We start from the raw sequence: 23,795 nt of genomic DNA on the forward strand, positions 1-23,795 counted from the left end.
TATGACCTTGCAGTTTATTATTTAAGATACAACTTTCAGGTCACATGATTACTATCCACTGACAATATTTCTATGATAAGAAAACATCAATTTCGATGCAATTTTTCTTCCTTTCAAGGTTAAGCACTTTCCCAAGCCTCAAATCTCTTGAAGATATTCCTTCTTTTCCTCAAAATACTTCTGAAACCACTCAATGTGTTCAATCTTCTGCTTAACGCTGAGGTACGGGTTTTTCGAAAGCCCACAGATGACTAGTTCCATGAAGTGGCGAATAGGTCCTTGCTTGGGAAAGTCTTCAAGGTGTTTCTCCAGAAAGATATGTTCATGGAATTCAGCATCATCCTCCATCCCTAACGGAAGGGAAAAAACCAAAAACAGACAAAATGACAGTCATAGTACAACAGGGAATTTATCAAGGTAAAAAAGGACACGGTGTGCAAGTAATCTTAAATTAATCAAATTATGGTTCGGTGTCTTTTAATTCTTTTGCACAGTTAAGCCAATAACGCAGAGGTGAAAGAAACTGCAGAATTTTAAGATATTAATTTCTCCCTCCACAAAAAATGTCAGCATGTTATCATACTACTGTCTACCATATTACTTCCGTTTTGTGCTCTCATTTATAAGAATATCGAATATTTAAATCAACTTTCTCGCTGGTAATCTCGCTGAAAGTTGATGCCAGGGCAGGAGCAGGGGGGATAATTCAAACAATAAATCAATCTTCTTGCTAAAAACCTGTTTGTTCAATATGTGAAAATTTTGATTTATCATGGGTCCACCTTTTAGATTGTGGACACTTTCTTAATAAAACACTGATTGCCTAAATTGACTAAAATGAGAAGACACAAGTGTACATGTAGTTTTTCTAGCTAGGATATGATCCATTATTTGGCAACACTAAATCAGGAGTATTAAAACTGAGGTAATTAAGCCATGTCATTCCTATGCTTCCTATTTTGTTAGAGCTTCTGAAGTTCCAGCAGAAAAGATACACAGCTCCTGGATGGAGAAGTCTCTAAGCTTGCATTCATTAAGCCTGCATTATTTCTTTCCTGTTTTAAAATGAGAAATAGTTCTATTTTTCCCACACATTTTTCCCAGAAATATACCAGCTATATGGTACTTTTATCTCTCTTGTCCTTGAAAAAGAAAGCACATTTCCTACTTCAGAAGCTCTCTTCTTTTCCCCTTATGTTAAAAGGAAAAATAAAGGTCATGTCAGCTTCAGAAGGTACATTTCCGCTGTGCCTGGAAACCTATGTCCACTTACAGAAGCAGAGAGATGATCCTTTTAGCATGCCACCCACACCGACTTTCCCCAGCAAGGGTAAGTGGAATCTCCCTGTACCTAGAAGCTGTTGATTGCTTTCACAAGCCATCATCCCTTCCAGATTTCCAGACTTCTGCTGGTCACAAAAATCCAAGAGAAATAAACCAATGAACCCACTACTGAAAGAATCTGAATGCTGCTGCTAGTAAAATTTGGTCTTTTGGATGCTTTCCTTTTGGGGATGGAGGGTGTCAGAAAAGATTACGTCTAATTAATAATTTCTCCAATTTTCATCTCTAACCTGAAAGAAATTAAGCCATGTATAGTCTCACACAAAAATTCAGGTCAGAAGGAATGATTCCTTTGATCTCCCATTTGTCAAAAACATGACATATGGCTTGGGGATGAAGTGCTAAGTCTAAACATTTCAGTTAAACCACATATTTCAGTCCTCGAGAAAGTCTAGTGTGTCTCACAAAAAGAGACCACAACTGCCCAAAGCATCAGAGGCTGAGACCTCTCATGGGATTAGATGAGATATGCTTGCATGGCTTCCCCACCTCCAGCAAGGCATAACTCCTGCTGCATGGGAAGAACAAGCCTGTCCCTTGCCCCCTCAGAAACCTGACTTGAAAGAACATGGTGGGAGTCTAAAGTAGAGGATTTTCTTTACCGACCTCAAAGCAAGAAGTCACTCACTCTCAATATCCTATTTCCAAACCCCTATGTAAACCAGAAAGTCCAGGGAATTTCTCTAGCTCTCCCAAGAGACAACAAACCTTGCCTTAAAGATGACATCTCAAATGCAAGTGTCCATCCTTACACAGAGTCTTGCTGACATACTCATCATAAATAAAGAGGACCACGTATCCGGATCTGGTGGAAGATGACCAAACAATCTGATCTAGTGAAAGATGTCCCTGCCCATGGCAGGGGAGATGGAACCAGATGATCTTTAAAGGTCCCTTCCAAACAAAACTATTCTATGATTGTAGGATTTTTAGAATTATAAATATCACGCCTTCATAGTAGGTCCCCAGGATAGACCCAGAATTATTAAAACAAACCAAACCTAAAATGATTGCATAACATCTGCCACCTCTCCTGGCAAACCGATGCAACGCTTCTCTGCTGAAAATAGCATCTCAGCAAACAGCCACAAGAGGAGTTGGCAAACTCTCGCCTACGGAAGCCATCTGGGACAACTGAGGCATTAATTTTCTGAGATTCCCATTAAACCCGTCACTTTTGCCATAACAATCTCTGGCCCACCAGAAGCATTTGCTCCTCAGAATGAGGTGCTAAAGCAAAGTAGCACCAATAATCTGCACTGTCCTTTTTAACCACTGCACTCCTCAGGATCTGAGTCATCAAGGCATAAATACACAGAAATAATTTTAAAGAGGAGCAGAAATCAACACTTTTCCCAACTTTTTGCCACGGCAAGTCATGGAGCAGAACTAAAGCTACTAGAAGGAGAAGAGGCAAGCAGAAAGGAGGAGGAGTGAGAATGATGTTACGCAAGCTATACTGAAGGTTTGCTAATCTGGGAAAAATTAAGCAGAGTTTGGAGAGATGTAGAGAAAAAAAGGTAGTTTTCTGACTAACAGTAACTTCAACTGCATCAGAGAAGGGAAAGGACATGCGGACGTGAGCACAGAACAGGGCAGCGGGATATGGGGAAAAACTGCTGCTGGCCACTGCAGCAACCCTTGTGTGCACCCACATCTTCAGATGTTCACGTCATGGACAGAGAAGTTTTAAAAATCACAGCCTTGCCCTGATGCCTCAAAGCACTCTAACTAGAACACCAGAGATGCTCTGGAGCCAAGAAAAACAGTTATAAGCTGTCTTCTTTCTCTTTTATACTTAAAATTTTATGGGCTCTCATAATGCTAAAAGTTGAGTATACATGCTTCCTAAATAGAAAATTTAATTACACGTGTGTTTTTAAAGCCATGTGCTTGTGACACAAAAGAAAAATCACACATTTCTTGATACAGAAGTAACGTCCTCCTATTGAGGGAAATAACTGCTACAAAGCTGCAAAATTAACAGAGGGAATGAGCATCTTTCTTTTGCAGAGCCACTGAAAGTACAGTATATGTTGAAATAATTGGAGTGAGGCTTTCAAGCTCTCAACAAGCGCTTTGACATACCTGACCTGATTAACAGCCTGTGGCTGGCAGTTTGATCGGCTGGAATTTACTGACTTGATATTTCAACCTGAGAGGGGATAGATTTTTGAATGCTCCACTGGAATTTTCCACGACTGGTCTTTGTGGACAAATCAATAAAGATTCTTGTTTAAGTATATGCAAAGACTCTTTGTCCATTCGCCACCCCATCCCAGACAGCACGGTTCCGGCCGCATTGCTGCAACAGAAACAACATTCGCTGCCAAAGACGCCCGGTCCACTTATGGTCCCAGACAGCAGGGTTCCAGCCACATTACAACAACAGAAAAACCATTGGTGGCAGTGGTTTTAAACTTGCAAGAACATGACTAGAATACACTCAGATGTCTACATGATGGAACAAATCAGTTCCGGGAGCAGTGATTAAATTCTGTGAAGAAACTGCAAAAATAGGATGAGAATAAGCATTAAGAAACAATGAACCACATTATGCAATTTGCAGCTTGGTAAAGGACAGATTTTCAAAGACTCTCAGCTTCAGATACTAACCTGTTTTGCTTTCAGTGACTGAATCATTCTGAAGTAGTTCTGTTTAATGTCTTAAAAAAATAAATAAACCACACACCACAGGCAAGCTCTACCTGAAGTTAAGAAGTCCCCATTCCTAAAGAGTACACTTGCTTTCTGCACATCTCCCCTTCCTTAACATTTTTCTCTCTCTCATTCCTGGCTTAACTTCACACAGAGTTTCTTCTTTTTTTTTATGGTAATAAAAGTAAATACAGTGCACAAAGATGTCTAGTTAAGACAGATGCCCAGAGCGAGTGAATATCATGACTGTTTTGCTTATGAAACAGACAGAACGAAGGGAGCAAACAGCTGTTTAACGCTCAGCCAGTGCAGATATGGAACTGGCAGAGAGCTGATGAGGATCCAGCCAGCCACTTGGGCTGAGAGCCGCACCAAAGAACAGAATGAGCATTATAAAACTCACACAGCAGCTTTAAGATTTTCCATCCTCTGCTAGAAGCTTCTTTAAAGAAGTTGCACAGTAAAAGGTATTATGTAATAGCCTTGAATGGCCTTTTGGTGTTGAAAGCGTCAGGACTGAGTGAGAAAAGGAGGGAGAGAGTTCCCCCCTTTTTGGCAGCAGCCAGTGCTCAGATCAGCCAAACCACCTGCAGAACTTCACCAGACAAGTGCCAGAATAAGTTCATCTGAAGCATCTCTGATTTGGGACAGTTGGAGAGTTATATTTGTTTACTATCAAGTGCATGACTCATAGCTGAAACACTACGTTAAAACAGTCAAAGGTCACAGCATGCTCTAATTCTCAAAAAACATAAATAGAGACAGATAATACAAGTTAACAGTACACATACCAGCTTCATTGTCAATTGGATATTCCCACAGTATTCCTTCTTTTGTCCACTGGATCATCTCCTCAAAACCGTTTCGAGGAGGCTGTGCAGTTACTGCTGCAACCTCCTTTGCAAATTCCAGATCCCAAATTGTTGGTGAAGATACTAAAAAAGAAATTTTGGAAAGATCTGTCAGGATGCCAAAGACTTCTCCTTAGCTAAAACAAAATCCTTTAACATTAACCTTTACACAGATTACAACTTTCAACTGGCAAATTTTTCTACTTCAGTTGCCAGCCTCACCTTTCTCAATAAGAATTCTCTGTTGAAATGGAAGTCCATTAAGTTCTTAAATGTCTGGCGAAAACATATTCTGGACTCCTAGGGGGCAATTTATTTTTAAAACTTTCACACAGTCATTTTTCTTTTTTGTCTTTCACAAATTGTACATATGACAAACTCTGAACTTGACTGGTGCACTCTGCTAAAGGAATCTTGCTTACTAGAGTTTTCAGGTACTTCACAACTATACTCAATCTACAAATGATGGCAATTCCTTCCCCAGCACTCCTAAGTTTTTGTCTCTTGGGTTTACGAAACCCTGATTTCCTATTCTTCTCTCAAACCCTTTAGGGACGCATCTTTCCTGATGCAAGTCATTATTTTATTTTATCCAAGTGCACTCATATGGCAGCAGAGTCACTCTGAAGCAGCTGCTGCCCCTCCGCCCAGGAGAACTGGTCATGAGCCCAGACTGGGCGGCAGGGCTGGAGCGCAGGGGATGAGCTGTCACCAGAGGACAGGGAGGAACTGCCGGGAGCTGTTGCTCCTGGAGCCGGCGGACATCCTGCTCCCCTCGGCTTTCACGTCTCCCCCAGTTACCAATTCACCCCGAGCTCCTCAGAACAGAGACCTTGATGTGAACTCAAATATCACAGTCCACATGAAACGGATCACAGCCAATCAGCTATTATTTTGCTACTCAGAAGCGTCTTTAAATCTTGGACGCAATTTCATCTTTGGCTCAGTGGCTCACAACTCTACTGGATTAAAAAAATCTCCGCTCTCCTTTAAGAAAAATCAAACCAAAAAGGCAAACAGTATTTTTACATACTGAAAAGTTTTTAATTTTTTTGTGTTAAATCAGAAGTTACTTTTTCAAATTATTTCTTATTTAGCAGGGAAGTTTCCAGAACTATCTTCCATAGCTGCCTTCTTTGATTTGAGGGCTGAAGGCAGGAATAAAATAACAGACAAAACATAACATGAGAAACCATACCAGAATGAAGTTACTGTCCACATCTTAAAGAATACCTTCCAGTAATAACACTACTAACAAATATTCTAATGGAAGAGAGCAGAAACTCATTTTTTCAAGCTTGAAGTAAACGTGACAAACATTTTCACCTCTGTGAAACTGCAAATAATACTGACAGTATATGTTAACAGTTACGAATAATTTTTCCACTATGCCAATTTACTTCCCAGTTAACATTCAGGTTTTCAAAATAAATATTGAATATACAGAATCAAGTTCTCTGTTATGAACTTGCTTTTCTGTAAAGTACAAACAATATTTTAACTCATTATCTCCATTAATATAAGCCAATAAAGTGAAAGCAAATGAATCAAGGTATCAAGTTATACGTTGCTGTTTCTTGAGATTAATGCAAAATAAATGTTTGTCACCAGGCTCAGTGAGAAAGCCAAATAATAAGCTTCCTGGCTTAGAATATATTGTAGATTTCCCCAAGGCTACCCAGAATCAAAGACAGAAACACCATATAAAAAGCTGAAAAAAAGCTTATTTCTTAATATCTAATTACAAATCCAATAAAGTCCACTTGTTCTCTTACACAATTTGTGCACATTCCAGTTCTCTGTTAAAAAAATAGTGTATCTCAACTTTTTATCTCGAGTCACCAGTATGTGCTGTTGCATCTGCATTGTGCTCATGCAAAAAAGAAAGGTTAAATTCTCACTGTTTTACCTGAGTAAATTTGATTCAACACCATTTACTTGAACAACGCAGTCGTCAAGATAGTTAAAAACAAACGCTGCATCATTCGTCATGTTTTTATATGTAAAAGGGACCAATTTTAAGGAAATGGGCAATCTTAAAAAATAGTAAATTGAATTCCATTCTAACAAGTAACTTTCATAGTTCAGCACCGAGGTTGTTGAGTTCAGAAAACTCACAGATGCTTGAAAATACGCAAATAGCACTGTCAGCTTCCTGAAGAAATTACATAAACAAATTAATTTCTCTCTGCAGTTTCAAGTGTACAAAAAAAAAAGGAGAAAATTACTCAGCTAGAATCCAGCAGAAACTAACAGTCTTTTTCTTGAAATGGAAACAAATATGTATCATTTTATAATCTATCAGAGAAGAATACTAATTCTGCAGATGCTGGCTTTATATACAGTTCTAAGTCACTTCACTGAAATAAAGTCTTTTTTCCAAAGGGCCCCAAAATAGCTTAGAAAAATCAGTGTATTAAAGGTCAGTGCTAACAATGCACAGTTTCACTGTTCAGAAAGAAGAGGGAGGGAGTTCTTTAAATTACTTGCCTGTATTCACACACTCTTAGCCAAAACCCAGTCTAGTAAAGCTAAGCCCTCACATGTGAAAGCCACCCCCTTACGTGGCATTAAGACTGTTCCTGCAGTGCTGTGCCTTTCAGGGAATATGAAGGTGGGTCACACCTGGTTTTGGTTTTATCTCATGTGAGTTTTGGCACATACATTTGGTAGACAAGGAACTGCCTGCACAGTCAGATCCAGAGAATAGTGGTCAGCGGCTCAACATCTGGATGGAGATAAGTGACAAATTGTGTCCCTCAGGGGCACATATTGGGACCAGTACTGTTTAATGACTTCATCAACAACATCATGGGATTGAGTGCATCCTCAGCTAATTTGTTGATGACACCAAGCTGAGTGGTGCAGTTGACATGCTTGAGGGATGGGATGCCATCCACATAGAGCTGGGCAAGCTCAAGAGGTGGGTCCATGTGAACTCCATGAGGTTCAACAAGGTAAAGTGCAAGGTCTTGCACCTGGGTCACGGCAACCTCTGGTATCAATAGAGGCTGGGGGATGAAGGGATTGAGAGCAGCCCTGTGGAGAAGGACTTGGGGATACTGGGGGATGAATGACTGGACATAGCCAGCAACGTGTGCTTGCAGCCCAGAAGGCAAATCTTATCTTGGTCAGTGTGGCCAGCAGGTCGAGGGAGCTGAATCTGCCCCTCTGCTCTGCTCTGGTGAGACCCCACCTGGAGTCCTGTGTCCAGCTCTGGAGCCTCAGTACAGGAAAGACATGGACCTGTTGGAGAGGGGCCAGAGGAGGCCACAAAAATGATCGGAGGGCTGGAACAGCTCTGCTGTGAGGACAGGCTGAGAGAGTTGGGGTTTATCAGCCTGGAAAAGAGAAGGCTCCAAGGAGACCTTACTGCAGCCTTTCAGTACTTTGAGGGGGCCTATAAGAAAGATGGGGACAGAGTTTTTAGCAGAGTCTGCAGCAACAGGACAAGGGGTAATGGTTTTAAACTAAAAGAGGGTAGATTTAGAAAAGATATAAGGAAGAAATCTTTTACAGTGAGGGTGGTAAAACACTGTCCCGGGTTGCCCAGAATGGTGGTAGATGCCCCATCCCTGGAGGTATTCAAGGCCAGGCTGGATGGGGCTCTGAGCAACCTGAGCTAGTTGAAGATGTCCCTGCTCACTGCAGGGGGTTGGACTAGATGACCTTTGAAGGTCCCTTCCAACCCAAACTATTCTATGATTCTAAACATTTATGAAGAGCTTCACAGCAGGTAAAGCAGGCACTTACAGGATCTTTCGAGCTACATATACAACACTAAACAAGAGAAGGCCACAAACCAACAAAATATATGGGCTTGGTGGTTTTGTGCCCTGCTTATGTGTAGCCACCCCAAGAGCGTTAGTTGTTTCCCTGAGATTACAGCCTTGTGTTTCTTTGCCATAAAACAAATGCAGCAAGTTTGCAACTAGACCAAATAAGCTACTGGAGCCAATTTACCCGTTCTCCAGGCTAGTTTTACACTCACAGAAGAAAGACTGGCCTTAGTGACAAAAAGCCACTTACTGTTCAAGTTCAGTAACAGAATGTCCTGATTAGTACAGAAAACATTAATGCCTGACACTGCATGGAAGTTTGCTTACTAAAAATCAGAGTTACATTACAGTATTTATTTTTTTATATGTCTGAAAGCAGGAAGTTAACAGGTCATAAGTCTCCTCCACAACAGTGAATCTCTTGATATTCTAAATATTCGGAACTTGGCTTCACTGGGGTTTCCATTATTGAATTTCCACTAACCTGTTTGCAGCGCCTTTTCTGTTTCTGTAGAAGCCTTAGTGAATATATTAAGTCTCCTTCCTACTTTGAGACTTCTATAAACAAAAAAGAAAAATCATATTAAGTATTTCACAACACTGCCAGATAACAAATTTAAAAGCACAAAATATTCTCATGAACTAACACAACTCTGGAGGAAAAAAAAAGAGTGGGACTCTCACTAAATCCTCAGACTTTTAACTGTTTGTCCGTAATAGAGCTTCTCAAAACATTTCCATGTGAAAGAATGAGCATAAATCAAACATCATATTTGCGGTCACTTTTTACGGAAATATTTGGGAATCTGAACAAAGCTAAACAGTATCAAACCACAGTACTCAAGCAATTTTACAAAGTTGCAACCAAAAAGTGAACCTGGTGATTTGTTTTCTTTTTCCCCTGTTAAAAATATTGCACAATTCAGGAAGAGAAAAGGCAACAGTTAAATCAAACAATTCCTGCTTTATGACATAGATAGACTTTTTGGAAGATTACACAGCCACCTTCTCTGCCATATGGCAAACACTCAAAGTATATCTGCACAGTATATTTTAAACAGCATCACCCTGATGCTCTCTTTTTTGAATATAAGAGTATTTCACTCCGACCATCTATTTTAAACCATGTTTATCTTTAGGCATGAGCCTGTACTATGTTTTTTTTAATCCAAGAGTCGAACAAGTAATCAAAATAGATTTTCTTATAAACAGAAAAAAGGAAAACCAATGCCTTTACTGTAGAAGACACTGAACTTTAGAACAAATAATTATTTTAAGCATACAATCTTCCAGGTTTCATCTGGAACTCTAATAGTTCCTACTTCATGTTATTACATATTCACTGTTACCCTGGCAATACTTGCCCTTCCTGACCTCAAAATTTCACCTCACTGGATTCACTACAGATTTCTGATGGCCACAAACCACTTCTGCAAACCTGCTCTTGCCATATTGCATTTTATTGATGTAACTACCCTGAATCTATTTCAGCACTGAGCAATTTCATTACAGAGCCTTAAAAGAATGTTGATTTAGGATTATATTTTCCTGTCTGTGTGTAACTCCCCATAACACTGGCCAAAGATACAAGCATCACTTGGAAGAAAATTCATTTTAAAATGACAACTTCAAATTACAATAAAACAACATTGCCAGTTAAACTTAGATATTCTTCCTAACCCACATTATCAACGTGTAAGTATACCTGTTAGATTTTCAGGGATGCAGGAACTAATGTAGGACTGAAACTGGAGACAGTTTGCTCATTACCAGGATTTTAAAAACTATTTTAAGATACTGTTCCTGAAGTGATATACCAAGTCCAGTTTCATCACACGAAGAGAGTAAGACAGCTTCTCAGGCATCACACATTTAATAAACCCTCTCAAACATAATTGAAATTAACTTTATCTTGCAGTAAGTTAGTAAATGAAAAGTTTAGCAAAGATATAAAGTAATATACACTGTACAAACAGGTAATAGCTCAGGTTTTCAGTTTCTACTTCTAGATCATATTATTTCTATTCTTTCAAACTTTGAAAAACTTTTAATCCAACGTCTTAAATAAAGTAATTTCTCACAGTCAAGAATCACAGCCTAATAACAAAATTACTTTCATGTGACTACCAACTCTGATAATTATCCCCAGATTAAAAATATCTATGGAGTTATTCAGCAACTGATAATGAAGTCAGTTCCCTTGTTCCTCAAACTGGCAGCTTATAGCCGAATTAAAATATCAGGACAGAAATATCTAAGTCAGGAGGGCTTGGTCTAGAACCTTGTTCCACTTCTTCCTTTCAGCTTCTATTACAAGAAGCCCCTCTTGTGCTTTCTGCAAGCTCCACATTAGGAAAAGACAGGACTGTTTGCTGTCTTGTAACATCAGAGAGGCCCCAGACCCAAACCTCCCCAACACACCTTAACGGTGTGGTAGTTCAAGAACAAGGAATCCACTCAGAAATATTTCAGCAAGGAAGCTAAATTCTTCCAATGACTGGCTATAGCCACTTCTTTGAGGTTTCTGCATGATCTACAGGCTCAACTCATGCATTTCAATTTGTTCCTTGTGGGACGTCACCACTCTCTGTTTACAATAAACTGAAATAGATGTCTGGGCCAAAGAAGGCAGAATATTGTACATTTACTCACCCATAAATTTATGTTTTGTTTTGCTTTTCCTTAGTTATCCAAATTCTGTCTTGGGCATTACCTATCTAAACACAAATGACTCCCTCAACTTCCAGCCCCTAACCTTAAGGAAAGGTGATTAATCTGCAAAAAGTGATTGAAGTTTGTGATTGCCAAGTAAGGAATTGTGTTCTGGATCCAGCCCAGCAGCCTCTGCTTAGGAGTCTGCTTCTCTGCTTCATCATCACCTTCATCCTCCCCCCAGCATGGGAATGGAGTAGTGGAGGATAAGGGTCCATATCAGGCCAAGGATCAACTTCAAGTGTCCATCAACTATGGCTTAACTATCGATGGAGACCAGCTTGGTGCTCTCTCACTGCAGGAACTCTGCCAAACTATAAGAGCACTCCTTAATTCATTGATAGACTGGCCACATAAACCAGCAGCAAGATAATTTTGAGGGATACCATGAAATCATCATGTAAGTTATAAAGTTCATTTCATAGACAATTACAATGTCACGGGCAATAAAGAAATCATAGAATGACTTATTAGTTGCAACAAGGTGGTAAAAAAAATTTTAAAAACCCCAAACTTTAAAGTCTCTTTAAAACCTCAACAGAACTGATGAAACTTCTCAAAATACGCAACATTTATGGAAGTTTTCCATTAGATGAAAGTAAGCCTTGGAAGTCTCCACTTCCCCTTAAAAAACACTTATATGAAACAGTATTACACATAAGTGAAAATAATTTAAACTACTTAAAACAAACACAATTACATTTCCACAAATATTTTTAATTATCTACAATTTAATATTTAAAAAATGCAAATTACTTGATTAGCTGGTTATCATTAACAAATCTGTGCTCACAGAAGTTTACTGCAATGCTAACAGCACTTTTCTTGAAAAATGCTTAAGTTATTCCTTTAAGCTCTTAAGTATCATGGTGGCATAAACATGTACAACTAGATTTTAAATATTATCTGTTAGTAATTTTTTGCACAGTCCTTCTATTAGAAGGGAACACAATAAAAATACCTTCTGGAGTCAGAAGACTGACGTGAGAGTCTTTCAGACTTGATTCTTTGCCCATCCTCATCGAAATCCACGGAAATACGATTGGATATCCTCACACCTCGCCGAGCTCGAGACTCCCTTTTAACCGCCATTTCTGAAATAACGTTGCTGAAATTAAAAACACAAATGTAAAACCTCAAGAAATTGAAAAAGCAAGGAAGTTTGTCACGTTTCATAAGCCTCTGTAAGACAACATCATAGATTCCTCACAAAATATACCCATTTTTAAGTTAAAGTTAAGTTAAAGTCTTACTTAATAAACCACTTCAGTTCTTACATTCTATACAGGTTAAATTAAGAGTGCTATTTTAGCCTACTAAATCTACAATGAATGCTTGCTTTGAAATTATTTAGTTTCCAACTAAAAGAAAAATTTCCTGTATCTGCATACCAATATTTGGAGTGGACTTGGTACATTTTGCTTAAGTAAATTAAGAATTTATCGGGATACAAGGAACCACCAGTTTTTTGGACAGGAACCAACACTGCTCAGGGACAGAGCTGAGCTGCTGCAGACCAAAAGGAAGCTTGCCTTCACACATCAGCTGACATGGGTCAATCATGTCACCCTAATATGTAGGTCACCTTTCCTGATCCACTGCAATCTCTCACATTGCATAATCACATTACAGCATTAACAGAGCACATCTTCCCTCATAATTCTGAAGTCAAAATCTTACGTGAAGAGCAAACTCTTTGATCTCTTCCAGCGTCGTGTGTGGCTCATTCTGAACACAAAGGGGAAAACACAGTGCCTTTCTGCCTCCGCCAATCCATCCCCTGAACTGGTAAGTCTCTTGCTTGGTAAAGACCAAGCTGGCAATCTTAGTCACAGTTATCCTCTCTGCCCAACCGCTTCCAATAACACACAGTAACCCAATATTGCAGCACTCAAGTTTTAAGACATAAATACTGTCCCAAAAAACAAAAATAGGGCAAGTCAAAAGCACTGCATATCCATTTTATGAAAATCTGAATGCAATTCAGACTATGTTTTTGGCAGCTCAAATCAAGAGATTTTACTGACAAGAAATAAATACTTTTGGAAAATTGTAAAAGCTAATTGCCACAGTAACTCAGTAGGATTTCTCTTCAGTTTTAAATGTGGTTTCAAACAACAGAACCAGAACAGCATAGTTCTTCAAGCACCTACTCTGAAAGAAAGGCATCAGAAAACAAGTTCTAAATAATTTCATTTTAATCATAAGGAAAAAACAATCTCAGATTACTTGCGTATCTCTCACCAGAAGTTGCTCTATGAAATGCCTAGCGGCATTGGTGAGCTGGTGTTGGATCAGAAGCCTGACACACTGGTGAGGGTCAAAGGGACGTAATTCCTAAGGCCAGTCACAGCCAGCCCAGCACAACCGCTTGACTTGGCTGTGACCTGCAAGGCTGGAGGGTTCCCATGCTACAGGGGATCAGGCTTCCTCAGAGCAGCCCTCCTCACAGCTGACTTCCATTTATTTGTGGTTTTGCACAGTAGGTCTAGATAGACTATGCTACTAAGCTCTCAGAATATGCAATCCATGGTGTCACATTTCTCACTGGGAAGTCCTAATGTCAACTCATCGTTGGTATATGAACATTTCTGGCAGCAACATTCATCACTCTACCATTAAAAGTGTCTCTGCATTAATTAAAAACAAAACTACAAAGATGTCTTTAAAGCATTTTTAACAAAAAAACATCAGATTACAAAGTCATACTCCAAGCCCAGCATACTTACAGTGGTCAGATATTACATGATATTACCTCATGTCCAACACGAGGTTAAAAAAATCCAAGTCCCTAGATATTTCTGCCTTCCAGAGATGGGAAGAGGTAGAGCTTTTGTAACAAACACAGATTCTCTCTCCTTCCTGATTACGAACAAATAATTACAATACTAAAAATGGAGAGACAAGGAGCTTTGGATATATTTTAGCTTAAGCTCTAAATTACCGCTCATCTTGTTCACCCAAAACAGGAGCTGAAATTTAAATTTGTAGTGCTGCTGATTTTATTCTAGTATAGTGCTGTTGTAATTTCCACTGAGTGAAACTTCATCCCACACTCAGAAAAATAAATTCCTGTATTATTAATATTTTCCCCTCCTAGCAAACACACTGTCCTCATGCTGTCTACAAAACAAGCCAAGGAGGAGACTGCAGACAACAGTGACCTCTGGAGGTCATGCCACAATCCTGGAAAAAAATTAGTACAAGTCAAAAGATCTGGACAACGTACAATTTACTATATAACATAAATCTCAATAACAGCATCCTCATTTTTTGCAGTTGAGCATTATAAGGCTCTACTGCTTGTGAAGTTGTGAATTGTTTTAATAACAGAGCAATACATATTGCCTTGTAAAATGGGTTAGTATACTAAATGCAAAACCTCTATAAAAAAAAATGAAAAGTTAAACTGCACATGTTCTCTTGTCAAATAAAATTCCACAGAAAATAATCATGTCTGAATAAAAGTAACTGCTTCCTAATATATTAGTGTCTTGTGTGGATTGAGGTATTCTGGAGTATGAAGTCGTGCCCCAGCAAGCCTGAGGGATGCTGGGCTTTTTAAAAATAAAAACGAAAACATTTTAAACACTGATCAGAAAGCTGAAAGTACCACATTTATCTCAGAGCCTGATTGCGAAAGGTTACTATTAACCAAGTTTTCAGTCATGAAAGTCAGCAGGAGATGCTGGTCTTTCCTGAAAACTCATCCACTGATAGGAGTTTCAAACTGTTACCTAACTAGTAAGGAAGAAAACAGAGCTTTTCAGCATAGAGTGGAGGGAAAAAAAATACAACCACCATATGTATATTCACAGGGAGAAACAAGCTACTTCACAAAGCTATCTCAGGGAGTAGAAACTGCCAACTCCAAGCACAGCAAGCCAGCCACGACATTCCTATTCAACCAAAAAGGCCGGTTTTGGTTGAAGAAAATGCATTTTTCTAACCACAGCAATTTATCCACAAGCCTGTTATAAAATATTGTAATAGCACATCTTAACCCATCAATCAACTATATAGAGTCAGTATACAGCTGCAAGGACTTCAGCTTTTAAATTTCTGAAGAACTTAAACTCCTTTTCAATAGAAAAAAAGCCTTTCTGCTTAGACTACAACTGCCTTAGACACTTTCTTGCACAGCAGCCACAGCCGGGTAAGTGCTACAGGGAAAGCGCAATGTGTGGTGAGGACAGTGAGCCTCTGATGCCAGCAGGCAGATCAGCCTGTTTAAAGAAGAGCACGTATACCTTAAGGAATAGATGCAGGTGCACAAGATTAACCACTGCACATATTAGCACAGTCAGTATCAGTATGGTCCTCCAACATTCTTAACAGGTACTGAAGCAGATTCTAATTACATTTAAGGTGGCCATCCACACCCAAGGCCATTATTAAGACATCTGCATGCCCTGCTCTTCTGAAAATCCCAGTGACAGAGATAGAACAACCTCACTGGTAATTAATAGTTAATATTCTTTATTTATTCCTTATTTATTCTCCTTAGATTAGGAAGTGTCTCTTAAGCTTTTTGGTAATACTGCACACATGAAGAGAAAAAAAAAAAAAAAAAAAAAAGAGGCAGAAACACATCAATTCTACATAAAACAGCCAGACTTCTAACCTTTAGAGCTAACCACTTTGGCTCTAAGAGCCTGTGGAAAGAGAGGTTGTTCTCGAGATCTCCTGTATTCACTCTGAAAGGACATTATGAAAACAGATCATATACACACAGCCTTTGGAGATGCTGGCACGTACTACCTACAACCATACTTCCTCCTCAAATAGCACAGACTTCACACATTTGGAGAGAATTTCATTCTGCTCCACACAATCATCATTAGCACTCTTGGCAGAGAATCACAAACACAGACTAAAAGGGAAACTTGCCTAGTGTTTCCCTTTTCCCTTCACAACCACTGAGGAACAAAGTTATTCACTGAGCGCTGCATATCCCAGTCTCTTTGCAACCATCTAACTCAACCTATTCACAAGCATCTGTCACGTTCTTCCTTAGGTTTCACTCACTTAAAAAGCAGACACCAGCCATGAACATCACTAGCTTGTTGGCTGCTCTGTTTGTAGTGCAACACATATACAAAGCAGATCCTTTAGTAATCCCTAGATCAACTTACAAATAGTAATACATGGGTCAAACTTACATCCTGGTTTGGGACAAATCCGTTTTCACAAAATAGATTAAAACTAAGACAAGCAGGCTGCAGTTCACACCACAAACAGCCATAACAAAGGTTTCACATTCCTGTTTTGCTGAATATCCAATTTTCTATTTAGTTAAGCATTTCACCTGGATGCCTTAACGCCTTATTTTCTGAGTAGTTATCTGAATACTAGCTGAAAAGAAAAAACAAAAAGAGAATTAAAAACCTGTCTTCAACCATCTTCCAAAAAAGCTGTATGCGTAACTGTTTCAATTTCCGAACAAATGTTTCTCATCTGATTGAAAGCCACACTGGAAACAGAGTTAAGCCAAGAGATGAGTTTCTAAGGTTGACTGGAAAGTTTTGAAAGGAAGGGTGGGGCTATAAATAGAGCTGCTATAGTTCAGTTCTGCAGAGCTGTCATGAAAATTCACCAGTCCAGACAGAGTGTCTGAAAGGTCTACAAACCCATCCATTGTGTGAGAATCTCAGAAGCTTGGGAAAAAAAAGTTATTTTGCTAGCCTGTCCAATAAAGTAATGATCCTGGGCAGGAAAACAATTCAATTTCTGCAAAAACATTTTAGAATGAGGATGGCAAAACTCAGGGAGTATGATATAACCAGACCACTGATGTTCCCAATATTCATTCATTCCAAGGATAACCTGTCCAAATGTTTTAGGGCCATCTTTCCAACACAGAACCCAGTCACCTTCAAGATGACATTGCAAAATCAGAATTACTAACATTATTGAGAATAATATTCAATAAACAGACCGTATGTTAATAACTCCTGCCTTTTTCTGTTTATCTGTGGTTTCTTCGTGCCGTCTTAGCTGTGCAAGTAGTTCCGATTCTGTTTGTTTCTTGTTGAGTGGTAGGGAAGACGCGACTGCAGAAACAGCCTTCACCAGTTCTGGATTTAAAGGTTTGCCTCTGTAAGAAACACAAAAGATATGGAAATCAAAAAAAAAAAAAAAAAAAGCCTTAATATATTTAAATTGTCATTTCTGTACTGTCATTTTATGCCTCAATACCTCAGAAGTTACAGTTACACATTATCGCAAATGGGAGTGGGCAGGGGGACGGCGAGGTTTGCCCTGTGTTGCACTAATCATCAACTGCCAAATGCCACTGACGAGCTCTTGTTCTCAAACCCGGGACAATGGCAGCCCTGCGCCACTGCGTAGCCCCTCGGATGTGAAGCCTGAAGACCACAGGCAGCAGGGACCTGTAGGGTTATAAACACGAGGTAACGCTTTGTGGAGAGGAGCCACTCGCAGGACATGGCAATCATTATACCATTCTTCAATATTTTTTTTTTCTTTTTCCTCGGTTTTATTGTATTTTATCTGAATTGTATTTCCCCCTTCCCATTAAAATAACTTTCCACAGGCAGATTTTAGTGCAACCTTCCAAGAGTCTCGGTGCAGAAAAAGGTAGCAAAAGCTAGGAAGCACACAATATCTTTTGTCCAGATTCTCCCCTGTGATTTACTCACTCTACATGTGTATACCACATGCCCTTACAAGATTCTTTTCCATACTTTGAAACGGCATTTGATGCTTTATTTTGTTCTAGATGATGAAAAAAGCAATTTGAAAAAGGAGAAAACAAGCTAAGAAAAGTTTGTTGTACTTTACCGCTTGATGTCTTCTGTAGTCCTCTGAAGCACAGCACCTTCACCGTCCGTGCCTTCCAGCTTATCTGTAACTTGATTTTTGACCTCACGGGTTTTTAACTGTTGGAGTTTCTTCCGGTAGCTCACTTCTACTTTCATGTTGCCAATAAGGTCCAACAACTTCTGCTTTGGTGTTTCTGGTGTACCCTCCTGACTTTTTGATGCCACTTCAGTGGTGCTGTCTTCAGAAGCGGTAGATTTAACTTTCTCAGTAGAAAGCACGCTGCTTGTGCTGAAGAGTTTCTGTATTTTGCTAGATGATAGACAAAGTCTAGATAAATAAATAGAAAACAGAAGTTAAAAATAGGGTCCAAGGCTGAATTTTGTAAGCCTAAAAAAAAACCCAGCTACAACTGCCTTGGCCTAGTTGAGTGCAAACTGTGTATGTTAAGTACACATCATGTGTACCTTTTAACTTCTGAGAAGGTCTACTACAACACTATTAAAAACTCTCAGTTATTTATGGTTTCTTCATCACAAAAATCAAGTAAACAATTGTATTTCCTCCACAAAAAACTTGTATCTAATCTCTGAACTTAAAGCTTTCAAAGTATCTCTGCATTAGGTAGCAGACGGAGAATTTGAATCTACCAGTAGCTGATACTTAAATTCAACAGTACTATAGAAAACCCACTGAAACTCTTAAGATGAGGCAGAGATCACTCCTAGCCACCTGAAAAAGGATTGCACACACCCATTTAGCTTCACACCACTTCACACTTCTGGTACTACTATGGATCACATTCCCCTACCCTATGCCCCGCAACAGAGCAGCCAAGCACCTGCACAGCCATAAGGGGAAATGCATCCAGCTGCAAGATAACCCAGTAACAAACAAAAAAGTAATTTTGATTATTTTTCCCTCTGGAACAGTGCCTCTACCTAGTTTACCACATCACTGAAAGAAGCTAAAACTGGCATGGTGCAGGCGAGGATGCAAAGCCAGGGACAGCAAGGAGCTGCTCAGGATTTATTGCAACAGAGACACAACTGCATCCTCTGGAAAAACTATCATAAAGAACATAATAGATGCTAAAATGAAATATTGTGAATCTTTACATTCACAGCTACTCTTATTTTTTTTGTTAATTCACCCTGTATGCTCTTTAAAACTATTTATCCATTCAGAGACCTTTGCTTACAGTGTCAGAAAAAGACAGCAAGGCTGTAAACCTTAAGCATTTGAAGCCAGATTGCATTACTGTATTTCACCTACCATCAAGCTTGCCTTCTGCTCAGAAGCCTAACCTTAGAACGCAAACACGGCTACAAAAGAAACCAAGCTGCTTTATACATGCAGCTATCACAGTATCAGAGCTTGTTCAATCCTATTGAGATGCTTCAAAATAAAAAAAAAAAAAAAAAAAAAAGCACACACCTGACTTTTAATTGAAAGCAGTTAAAATCTTTAAATAAAAATGAACTTCCAAATACTGCTCTTAGACGGTGCTTTGGGCACGTCCCTCTGCTGACAAGCAACACAACTCTGCTGATACACACACTGTGAAATTAAGCTCGGGTGACACACACATGTGGTTTCACACGGAATCACAGAATGTCAGGGACTGGAAGGGACCTCAAAAGATCATCCAGTCCAATCCCCCTGCCGGAGCAGGAACACCTAGATGAAGTTACACAGGAAGGTATCCAGGCGGGTTTTGAATGTCTCCAGAGTTGGAAACTCCACAACCTCCCTGGGCAGCCTGTTCCAGTGCTCTGGCACCCTCACTAAGAATAAGTTTCTTCTTGTATTTAAGTGGAACCTCCTGTGTTCCAGTTTGTACTCACTGCCCCTTGTCCTATCATTGGTTGTCACTGAGAAGAGCCTGGCTCCATTCTCGTGACACTCACCCTTTAAGTCTGCACCACTCAAAGATGAGCAGGACGAAGAAGAAATCAAGGTGAGAGCCTCCGCCCTCTACCGCACTCCGCTCCCCCGTGGCCCCAGCCCCGGCAGGACGGGCGGACTAACCCTGCCCCGCCGGCTGCCCGAGCGGGTTCACGCCCCGAGGCACCGGGAACAGGGCAGCCGAACGCAGGGCGGCGGCGGGCGGCACCGAGTGGGCCCCGCCCGCCCGCCCGCCCGCTCCAGGCGCCACGGTCATGGGAGAAAGTCGCTAAAACACGAAGCCCCGATTAACGCACAGGCCAGCGCGGCAGCCCGGGCCAGGCCAGGCAACCCAATCCACGACGGGCACGGCCCCACCTGCGGCGAACGGGAGCAGCTTTCCCGGGGAGCCGAGCAAACCCCATCCCTCGTAAGGCCGTGGTGTGGGGCGAGGCGAGGCGAGGCGCGGCCGCGGACCCCGGCAAGGCCCCCCCGCCACCGGGCGCTCCCTCCCCAAGGTGACGGTACCTGCCGGGCCTCCCCTCCTGCCGCGCTGCCCCTGCCGCCTCCCGGCCGCTCGCTGGCCCGGCGAGGAGCCGCGCTGCGAGCCGACAGGAGCCCCCGGCCGCGCCGCCCCAGCCACGGACGCGGCTCCACATCGTGCCCGCGGCGCGGCCACCCGCGGCGGCCCGTCCCCCTGCGCCGTGCCCCCGGCGCTGCCGGGCGGGAACGGGAGCTGCGCCGAGCGTTCCGGGCACCAGCGTTCCGCCTGGAGCGGCGGCGCTGCCTGGTCCTCTGCAAACCCGTCTCAACCGCGGGCGCTCTCCTACACGTTTTCATTCGGAGCCAAGAGTCGCAGGCAGGTAAACCAAGACTTGGGATGGCCCCTGTGAGGCAGCTAATGGTTGGAGACACCCAGAAGCTTCGGGGAAGGTGCAGCTCTCACCACTGAGCAAACACAGATACATGCAAGAGACCACAAAGCGCTTCATCGATTTTATGATGAAAAGAATAGTGGTGTTTATTAAGTGTGTGTGTCTCATCAGATATTTCCCATTATTTCTGTCACTGAATACTCATTAAATTGGCTCTGTGTTAGGGACACCTATCCCGCCCCAGCAGGATGATGGCTCACCCATGCCAGTTTCCTGAGTATGTATTTCTTGATATTTAACAAATAAATCTGATAGATTCAACACGTTCAAGTTCCAAAAAGAGTCTTTTTTTAGACTCTTGTTAGCAGTACAGGTGAAGACAAACCAAACAGGCAGCAGCATCCAGAATGGTGCTGCCATGGTATCTGAAGACCAGTCACCTCTTCAAAGGACGGACGATATTGTATTTCAGAATGTAAGTTGCTTTAAGAAATTTAAAACTAGATTCGTTTACAGCCAGCTAATACAAGGGTCTCTCATCTCTCTCTAAAGCTTGTGGTACTGAAAACATTAAATATAAAACATCTGCCCACAGGTTTCAGTCTGCATGGCACTTTTGGCACATGGCTTGTTCCACAGCAGTGTTTTGGCACCCAGCTCCTGTTCATTTCTCACTTCACGCCATTTTCAGAGGGAGCTCAGGAGCCCAAGGGGTGCTTGTGTGTTCCTTCCAGCTGGGTGGTGGACATCAGCCACAGCTCAGAGGTATTATATAAGAAGCATGAGCTGGCAAGGGAAGGGAAAAAGCAGAAAATCTTCTTTTTCTGGACAAAATCTATCCACAACTAGAGACTGACTGGGCTTACAAATACCAAAGGGATGAAATCTGGTGTTTTTCCAGTCTCTGCTCCAGGATATGCTCATGATAGCTTTGGGGTGTCCAGTCCAGGGACAGATACATACAGTGGATCTGCCTTGAGGCCTTTAGCTGTTGCTGTGGAAAATGGCATCCTGCTGTGAGCACAAATACTAAAGAGAACCCTGATCTAGCTGAAAAGGATCAGAGGAACTTCAGATGTACCAGAAATGGAAGGAAAATTTTGGGTCTGACTTAAATCAGTCTGAAATCAAACTGAAAACAAAAATCCAGTGAACTGGAACTGCTGCTGTTGGCCAGTTTCCTCAAACTCTGCCTGACTTTTGGCAATATTAACATGTCCATGTGTTTTTTGTCCTCCAAGGTTTTTTCCCTGTTGCATGCAATTGCAATTTCCAAACGACCTTTTTACCCTTTACTTTTTTTACCATTATTACAACCCCCCCATATGTCCCCTACACAGATCTTTCAAGCTGGGTAACTCCACTAACAAATAACTTTGATTCCTAAAAATCCATTCCTCTGTATCACAGCCCTCCCTCCCTGTGAGCTGCTGCCTGGTCATATCATGTTGTCCTGCCTGAGGCAATGTAACAAGAACAATTCTCAGAGTTTGGTTGATATTCAGTAACTAACTCTCCATAACTCCATTGCATGCCTGAACTATTAGTCATTAGGAAAATGGATAGAAGTCTTAGAAAAATGTCCAAGAAACATACCAGTTTCAGCTCTGCATGTTGGTCTTTTAGGTTCCTGTTTTTCAACGAGATTTTAAGGGTAAGTATTTGCGGCTGGCTAAAAAACAGGCAGAAGAGGCTCATGGTGCACCATAACTGCATAGCAACTGGTTATCAAGAATATTAGGCAAACTAAGAAAAATAAAGAACAGAAAACAGAACCTGGAAGTGCAATCCTTACACTGCAAAGAAAAATTCCTCCAAAGACCTGTCTCTGGGGGTGTTTTACTCTGCTGTAACTCAGATCACATCAACTCAGTTCCTGAATGCAGCTGAACACCTCTGATGTTTTCACTCTGGTTGGAATCAGTAGTCACAGTAATGTTTGTGTCACCAAATCTGCTCCAAATTACTTTGGTGGTCTTCAGCTGCCTTTTCACAGAGCAATGCATCTTGCGCTGCCCAGCTGCACCATTTACCTGCATGTTCTCCATTCTTTTAGAGTCACAGCAAGCAAATACCAAGTGATAACAGTGACTGCAGCTAGTCTCTTCTCTCTCTTGGAATGATCCCTATAACAAGAACATGAGCTTTATTTTTTTTCTCCTCAGACTTGCACTATCCCTCATCCCTGTGCTTCCAGAGAGGTTTGTAGTAAGGTCTTCAATCCCCACGCTTACTAGGAAGATGCCACAGTCCAGGAAGTTCTGGAGTTCCCAAGGTGGTGGGACCGTCTATGCTAGCAATGAATTGGGTCCAACAGAAACAGACTAGCAGACTGAAACATCTAGTGCTGAGGCTCCTCACCTCTGACTTGGCGAGTCTATTTTGCCTTAGGTTAGGGACAAACATCCTCGTGAAACATAGGATTCAAAGCTGTTCCCCAAACCTTCACTTAATTTACTGCAACCTACTCTGGAAAGGCCAACACTGTCCTTTCACTTACATTTGACAGTAGCACATCAGTACCCAAATCACCATCATCTGTGTAAGGCCTTACATGCAGCAGCCATCTTTCCCTCCATGTACAACCCCCATGTGGTACTGTATTGCTTGACCCACCTCTCTAAACAGTCCAGACAACATCCACTGCAAGGTTTAAATGGTCTCATTTATACAGCTCTGGCTGCTATTCTGGGATGATACTTGTGAAGAACTGACGTTCATTGTCCTGCAAAATGAGGATTTCCCCAAGAAAGGCAAAATGGCTTTCAGAGGGTAAATGGTTTGCCTGTGGTTGGCTGGAGATGGTGGGTCCAGGAGACAGGCTTGGACTGCTAGGATCCTGCAAAATGGAAAGGAATGCATGTGACAAAGAAACCCTTTCCTTTTCTGCATCAGACAAGTTTCCA

The 23,795-nt window shown here is 41.1% G+C and overlaps 1 protein-coding gene across 1 annotated transcript; it reads right to left on the reverse strand.

Moving 5' to 3' along the window:
* Nucleotides 1–20,725, reverse strand: MRPS31 (mitochondrial ribosomal protein S31). The gene is made up of 7 exons (XM_065052559.1): nt 20,543–20,725; nt 18,149–18,457; nt 17,283–17,441; nt 12,306–12,452; nt 9,117–9,190; nt 4,794–4,937; nt 1–350 (listed from the first exon to the last, which is right to left on the reverse strand). Exons 1-7 carry the CDS (start codon nt 20,671–20,673, stop codon nt 139–141), a joined length of 1,176 nt encoding a protein of 391 aa, XP_064908631.1. The 5' UTR covers nt 20,674–20,725; the 3' UTR covers nt 1–138.
* Between the last annotated feature and the right edge of the window lie 3,070 nt (nt 20,726–23,795).

The sequence above is a fragment of the Columba livia genome, chromosome 1 (assembly GCF_036013475.1).
Source record: "Columba livia isolate bColLiv1 breed racing homer chromosome 1, bColLiv1.pat.W.v2, whole genome shotgun sequence".
NCBI lineage: Eukaryota > Metazoa > Chordata > Aves > Columbiformes > Columbidae > Columba > Columba livia.